This window comes from Spinacia oleracea, chromosome 5 (genome assembly GCF_020520425.1).
Source record: "Spinacia oleracea cultivar Varoflay chromosome 5, BTI_SOV_V1, whole genome shotgun sequence".
NCBI classification, from domain to species: domain Eukaryota; kingdom Viridiplantae; phylum Streptophyta; class Magnoliopsida; order Caryophyllales; family Amaranthaceae; genus Spinacia; species Spinacia oleracea.
Genome location: NC_079491.1, coordinates 39,506,600 through 39,514,738, shown reverse-complemented (window position 1 = coordinate 39,514,738; position 8,139 = coordinate 39,506,600). Strand labels below are relative to the sequence as shown.

The 8,139-nt window shown below is 35.7% G+C and overlaps 1 protein-coding gene across 1 annotated transcript; it reads left to right on the top strand.

The window, feature by feature from the left end:
* The first annotated feature begins 404 nt into the window (after positions 1–404).
* On the top strand, positions 405–7,610 carry LOC110796473 (COP9 signalosome complex subunit 2). Its single transcript, XM_022001536.2, has 12 exons — positions 405–640; positions 754–846; positions 2,462–2,540; positions 3,272–3,512; positions 3,598–3,672; positions 3,765–3,899; positions 4,968–5,155; positions 5,432–5,500; positions 5,584–5,674; positions 5,790–5,924; positions 6,905–7,017; positions 7,105–7,610. Exons 1-12 carry the CDS (start codon positions 631–633, stop codon positions 7,193–7,195), a joined length of 1,320 nt encoding a protein of 439 aa, XP_021857228.1. The 5' UTR covers positions 405–630; the 3' UTR covers positions 7,196–7,610.
* Positions 7,611–8,139: the final 529 nt, after the last annotated feature.

Below are 8,139 nucleotides of genomic sequence, written 5' to 3'. Positions count from 1 at the left end.
CTTGCGTGGACCTGGTCCACACTAATATTAGTGTGGACCCAAAATCAATAGTTTTCTCTAGCACCATTTTTACACTCATAATGACTTTTGTTGTTCATATAGTAACTGTAATAAATTCAACACCAAAATTCTTAGATATAGTAACCATTTTTTGAAGTATAGTAACCCTATGTTTTTAAAGCAAATTATAACTTAAAATCACATTATTCAAGCACAACATGTATCAACGACATTAATTTGATATTTTTTTCATAATAATCCTACTAAAATGCCAAAATAAATTAGGAACAAGTTGTTGACTTTATTTAAAAAATGATCCACAATAAATGTAGTGTAGACCAAGTTCATTTTAAAAAAATAAGTGAATATACTGGCGTTTTTAGCGTACACGAAGTTGAATTTGCCAAAAAAAAAAAAAAAAAAGCAGAAGAAAACGATTTTACTCAACAGTTCTACTCTTTCCCCTTCTCTATTCTTTCTCGCTAACCCAGAATTCTTTCTGCAAAAAATTTGTCGGAGGTTTTCCCTGATAATTTATTCACTTTGCATAAACCCTAATTTCGAAATTTCTACTTCTCATCTCTCGAGGGTTTTTTCAGACGTTTCAAAAGCCTGATCTTTTGCACTGCCATGGGCTCCGGTGTGATTTCTCGCTCGCAATTTCCGTAGCATTCTGTTGTGTTTGAGCTCTTGTTTCAACGCGCTCTCCATATGTTAAATTATTGTTTTTTTTTCTTTGATTATTTTTTACAGATGCGGATATGGAAGATTACGGATTCGAGTATTCTGACGACGACGCGGACGAGCAAGATGTTGACATTGAGAATCAGTACTATAATTCCAAAGGTAAATCTTCGCTACTTCTTGAATTGATTCACAAAATAGCAATTTTGTGAATGCCCTTTGAATTCTGGATTAATTTCAGCATTTTGTGAATGCCCTTCTGGCAATCTGGTAATTCTGGCGTTGATTCTTGTGCAAACTTGTTCGTGGGTCTCTTTGGAAGGGGGAGAGATTATCTGCCTCCGTTCGTAAATGTTCTTTTACACTAACAAGATCCCACTTGATAATATTTTGATGTTTATAATAGTTAGAACTTACGGTCAAAAGTTGAGACAAAAGCATAAAGAACTTTCAGGAACGGAGGTAGCATGTCACCCTACTGTGAGAGAAAGGGGAAGGGAGAAAGGGGAAGGGAGAAGGGGGAGGGGGTTCAAAAAGAAAGTATGGCGTTGTTGATACTGCCTGAATCCACTATCAACCTTCCTACTGCCTTTATGGTTGTCCCAATTCATTGAAACGAGTTGGTTTGATCGTGGGTGTTCGTGTAAAGGACTTGCGTCATTAAAATGCTAGTGAATTTTGGATAAATATGCTAATACTGTGATATATGTCCATTTTTTAGTACAATTGTGATTTCTTCAATATGACAGTTAATAGTAGGAATTTGGGCAGATTTGTTTGAAACGGAGGCTGAGTGAATAAGGTAGAAGGACCTTCCTGATGTGGTTGTGGTTCACAAACTGCAAAGCTTGAGGTTCTCTGCCTCTTCCTTGGACTGAGAAAAGAGGATATATCTGGCAGGGATAAGAAAATAGGAAAATATTGCTTTATCCTGGCAGAATTGAAACTAATAAACGATTTGATTCACGAGGACACACCATGGCACAAATGCATAGTTGATCGATTATTGGTTGTATAACTATGATTTTGAGCGAGTCTTGAGTCTGTTATGTATCAGTGATCGTTTTTGTATGTGTCGTTTTAAGAACCTCCAACAACTGCAGAACTTGATTGAAAAATAGTAGGGGGCAAGGCAAAGCATATACCACCAAATTAAAAACAAAATTTCATGGGTGAAATAGGGTATTAAAGGTTTGCCTCTAACCGCATACATGACCCAGATTTCAGGCTTTGTACCTACATGCTTTACTTCTCAACACTCAATTGCTATTGTATTGGGTTGTAATAGGGAAGTCGGTGCTATTTTTAATGCTCTAATAGATTTATATGACAAAATGATGGTATCATTTTATGGACATCCTCCTTGGGGTTTATTCATTGTTATATCTGTCTCAGACACAACATAGGATGTTGACAAGGATAACACGTTTGATTCCTCGTGTCATGCACTTTCGTACTTAGTAGTGCCCTGTGTCATTAGATTGAATGTCAAATTGTGTATCATTGGTAAATGTATATCTTGAGATTATCTACATTTTGGAATTACTTTTTGAATTCCACTGTTAAGATTCTTTAAAAGTTAATGCATATCACTCTTTCCAGCTCTTCAGTCTATGTCAGTTTTGCTAGAGTAGCGAGTTGATCATATAACCATTTTAAGCCCAGTCACCCTAGATGCATGATTTTCACGAATGAATTTGCTCCAGTCACACTGTTAAAATATTGGTCGAGATCTCCAGTGAATATTTCTGAAACGTTTTTTCCCTTTTGTTTTCAGGTTTGGTTGAAACTGACCCTGAAGGTGCTCTTTCCGGTTTTTCTGAAGTGGTTCGCATGGAACCAGACAAGGCAGACTGGTGAGCTATACATATATAAATGTTTTCGTCTAAAAAGTAGCTGAATATAAATTTTGCAGAAGAACTTGTATAGAAACTTAGCCACATGATTTAGGCGGCTTGCATTCTATATCCTCTGTTGAAGCAAATGGTCTAAAATTTTGAGACATGCATTCAGAATAGAATATTTTGTTTAAAATTTTCTTTGTACAGTAAAATTGAAAAGCTGTTCTCAGAAAGCTTAAAAGATAATGCATTTTTTTTGAATTGTAAATGGGCTATCGTGGACTTCATTTTGGCTGACCGCTTAGATGCATGCCTGTAGCACATTGTTAGAATTATACTAATTTAGTGTTAGAATTCTCCTAACAAAATCTTAAATCGGTTGATGTAGACATGTTCATTTGTAGATCAGTGTTCCACATTAGAGATGACTTATGAATGTATATTTTTTATGCACACGATGCGTGCATAACATTATTTTCATAGTTGAAAATTTGAAATGCTGAGTAATTCCCTTAGTGAAGGGAAAGGTGTTATTTTTTTTGGGTTCAAATGATTTTGTTCTAAAGATAGATGAATTATAATTTTTTTCATTCAAACAAATTTGTCACGTTAGTTAGGGTATTATATATTATTTTGAAACGGGACACTAAGTCCTCAAGAATTAGCTACATAATAGAGATTAGAACTCATACACTGGTTGGTTGTTTATTACCACAACATTTTCTGACTTATGATTCACCATTTAGGGGTTTCAAGGCATTAAAGCAAACAGTGAAGCTTTATTATCGACTGGGAAAGTATAAAGAGATGATGGAAGCATACAGGGAGATGTTGACTTACATTAAATCAGCTGTTACTAGAAATTATAGTGAGAAATGTATAAACAACATTATGGATTTTGTTTCCGGGTCAGCCAGCCACAATTTTGATCTCCTGCAAGAGTTCTACCAAACAACACTGAGAGCTCTTGAAGAGGCCAAAAATGAGGTTAGGTGTTATTTGGCTGCGAATCTTGTAGGTATTTGTCTATCGGAAATGTCACTTTTTAACGTCTTGTCTTTTCAATTTGTAGAGGCTGTGGTTTAAAACTAATCTAAAGCTGTGCAAGATCTGGTTTGACATGGGTGAATATGGGCGAATGAACAAGGTCTCACGAAACTTTCTGCATTCTTTTGAGGTATATTGATGATACTAGGAACTGATTTTTGTGATAATATTTTCTCCGTTTGAATCTGACAGATATTGAAGGAACTTCACAAATCATGTCAAAAAGAAGATGGTACAGATGATCAGAAGAAAGGAACACAGCTGTTGGAGGTTTATGCAATTGAGATTCAAATGTATACTGAGACCAAGAACAACAAGAAACTCAAGGTGGTGGCTCCACTAGCGTAACTTAAATGACATTATTTTGTATCTTAATTTTTTTCCCTGTTTACTTAAAGCAAGTCTATAATGATAAAAGCCTGGTGATTCTTTGCAACACTTCCAATATCCGTCTAGCCAGAAAATCTCGAAAAATAAATGGCATGAACAGGGGCAAGACGGAGATGAAATGGATGGATTTCTTTTAAAAGTGTTCTCATTCAAATTAATACTGTTATTGAAGTTTTGCCTTTTGAAATAGAAATGTGCAGGTTGTCTACTTTACATGCTGGGGTTGTTCCTGGTTTTCTTCGGGTTTGTGATTAGTATGAATTTTAAGCTATGTATGAATTTTAAGTTATATGTGCGACGTTTGGTTGTTTTAATTTGTAACTATGTAGTTTGTTGTCAGCAAAAATTAATGTAAATGCTTGTGAAATGTTATGTTATAATATATACTGTGAGTTTCTTGTCATTATGTAAACTACAAACAATAACCACGGTTGCAGTCCATATTATGTTTATTACAATGTGCTCTGACTGTCGTAAGCTGCAATTCTTACGCGTAGACTTATCTGTGTTTTGTGTTTTGTGTATGTTTGTTTGTTGGTTTACACATGTATCTATTGTTAGATTTGTAGTGGTTTCTAAACTCTAACTTATGACGAGCTCTCCATTTTGTTACCTTCTTTTATTGTTATCAATTTTATCATGATATGATGTGTCCTCTTCTCTATGTGATGCGGTATAGTATATACTGAGAATTTGTTGTCACTTAAACTACAAACAATAACTGTGATTGCAGTCCATATTATGCATTTTATGTATTACAATAGTTGCGATTCTTACACGTGCACTTATCTGTATTTTGTGTATTGGTTTATGCATGTATCTGCTGTAGATTTGTAGTGGTTTCTAACTCTTAGGTATGACAAGCTCCATTTAGTTACCTTCTATTGTTATCAATTTTATCATAATAAGCTGGGTCCTCTTCTCTATGTGACGCTGGTTGTATGATTAGTTTTTTAGACCGTTATTGCATGCTCATCTCATGGATCAATGTGAATTAAATTGCAGCAACTGTACCAGAAGGCACTAACTGTTAAGTCTGCAATACCCCATCCGAGGATAATGGGAATAATTCATGAATGTGGAGGGAAAATGCACATGGCAGAGCGTCAGTGGGCAGAAGCAGCGACAGACTTTTTTGAAGCATTCAAGAATTATGATGAAGCTGGAAACCAACGGCGTATCCAATGTTTGAAGTATGTATTATTCAGGGATCTTTTTCCTTTATCTATTGATTTTAGAAGTGAATCTCTAGGTTCGACTTAGTCTTACAGTCTTTATGCCCAACTATATTTTGACCCTTGGAGATCATCGGACTTGGAGATCTGTAGAGACTAGGGAGGGAGGTAGATAGAGAGAGAATTGTTTTATCTTTTTGAATGAATGGATTGTGTTAGTGATTTAGGACAGAAAGATTAGCCGTTTGTTTTTTGTCTCCTGTTTTACATGGTCACTTCTCCCCTTACTGGCAGATACTTGGTACTTGCAAACATGTTAATGGAATCTGAGGTGAATCCATTTGACGGACAAGAAGCAAAGCCGTATGGTTCCTATCCCTTTCTCCGTGTAGTGTGATACTGTGAACTGCCTGGTCCTGATGAACTTACTTAAACTTTTATTGCAGTTACAAAAATGATCCTGAAATCTTGGCAATGACTAACTTGATAGCAGCTTATCAGCGGAACGAGATTCTGGAGTTTGAGAAGATTTTGAAGGTCTTGATGAAATTTACTTTTTTCCTTTTACAACATGCTTGTATTTTTATCTTTTACCAAAGTGATATTGTGTTCCTATTTCAATTTTCTTACAAATAACTATTAAATGCTGCAGAGTAACAGGAGAACAATTATGGACGATCCCTTCATCAGAAATTACATTGAAGACCTGTTGAAAAATATAAGAACACAAGTATTGCTCAAGCTAATCAAGCCTTACACGAGAATCAGAATACCTTTCATATCCAAGGTAAAAGAATCATTTCTGCAATAAAAATATCTGTTGTGTCACTTTAGAGTTGGAACAAAATATCTTTGAAGTTTGATGAAGTTATTTCCTGTTTCTGTTACTTTTATTGGCTTGGATACTTAACATAACAGAAAACAATTCTACAGACGGTGGTGTAAGAAACACACCATATAAGCTTGTATCCCTTGTAAGGGGAGTAGTAGTGCTGGGTGCTTAAAATTTTATAGTTGGTCTATGATCAATTTGAAAGGAAGTATCAGTAGTGGCAAGTGATTTTCACTCACGGTGCTGATACAGTGGAGTTTGCACAATGGTGTGTCTCTTTGAATGTGAACCCTATAGATCATCCAAGAAAATGAAAGAACATACAGCCTTAGGATGGAATTTATTCAGTCAGGAAGGTATTGGCGTATGGAAACCGTGGCAGTTATGGACTGGGGAGAATGTAGATGATATGTCCTGCATTAATTGAACATCCAAGTACATAATTTTGGGCTACTTTGTTAAGTGGGGGCCAAGAAAGAAAGGGAGGAGGATGGCCTCTAGATGCATGATGGGATGCAACCGGAGTAGGGCAACAATGCTAGCTACGCTGTGATGCAACTAGAACATGGTAACAATGTTAGCAATACTGGGATTGCAACTAGAATAGGGCAACAATGTTGGCCTATGTTGGGGCGGGAGGTGAAATATAGAGATCTGTAGTGGCTCAGGGAAGATGGGGGCACAGCCTGTACAGGTGAGTGGGAAGATAAGATGGTGACGAGAAACGTTAAAGTTGGTGCCGGGGAAGATTGATTGTTAAACTCCTCTTCAGGGGTGTTAGGAAATTATAAGAATTAAGGAAGGGTATTTATCAACTAATTTACCCCGTATAGTATTTCATTGTCTTAAAGTCTTAATATGTAAATTGTTGAGCATGTTAGGTTAACATGGTATCTGATTTTGTATTTCTTAACTTTGGTGTCTATTGTCCTCAGGAACTTAATGTCCCGGAAGCAGATGTTGAGCAGTTGTTAGTGTCGCTAATTCTGGACAACCGAGTTCAAGGACACATTGACCAAGTGAACAGACTATTGGAGCGCAGTGACCGGTAAATATTGGAGTAGTATTTCTTGACTCCAAATTGTGTTACTAATATATTATCCTAATTGCAAGAATGTTATCTTATGTATGGCAGGTCCAAGGGAATGAACAAGTATACAGCCGTTGACAAATGGAACACACAGCTTAAGTCACTGTATCGAACAGTTGGCAATAGAGTTGGTTGAGATTGTTCTATATATTGGTGATTTTGTCTTCTATTTTTGTGATTTCACTCCTCCAATAAAATGTTGGACTGTACTGAAGAGCTGGAGTAGTCTTGGCAACGGCAACGTTTTGCAAATATTTTTCTTCTTTTTTTTCTCAAAGTTGTTTGTAATTGGGAGCCTTTTGTGCCATGCATCAACTGTAGTTTGATACATCGCCTTTGGGCTTGTTGGTGGTTAATCTGTGGAAAGTGGTCCATCTCATAGATTGAGCTTTTTGTTGCCATAAATTCTTGGGATGTTAGATTCATGCTTATCAAGGAGTATGCTTATGAGGAAACAATCTTTTGCTATTTGTTTTTAAGGCCTGTTATATTCCATCAGTAGGAGACTCATGACATTTTTAAGCAGTATATACTATATTGAGTATTTTCTAGATTGTCGTGAAGATTTGGAAATTTTACTACTTTTTCGGGGATTCTCAAAATTCTTGGACAAAGAGAGTATGATGCAACACATGTAAACTAAAGTGTATAAAAGCCAATCTAATGTTTTCATAACATGGCAATATTATAGCCTGAACTAAAGTGTAATCTTCGACCATGAATTTTCATTAGCCTATAAAGGTTTTGTTAGATTCGTTTTAATATGTATTTTTGAAATGTCAACTTTTTATAATTTTTATGGAGTACATGCGTAGAATTTTTGTGGAGTACGTTTTAACTCGTGTGTTGGATACGTAAAAAGTAAAATTGGGCATTCTTTTAGGAATGGAGAGGGAGTATATAACTTGACGTTCGTTCTATCTCTTATCTTGAATCCTTTTTAATTAATCCTTGAGAAGATAGATACTCAAGAGGGTCAAATTGGTCAATTAATTGAAGATATAAGAATAATTTAAAACTATATTGTACTCGTGTTAATGCAAGAAATATTTTATAAGTAGGTTTAAACCCGTGAAATAA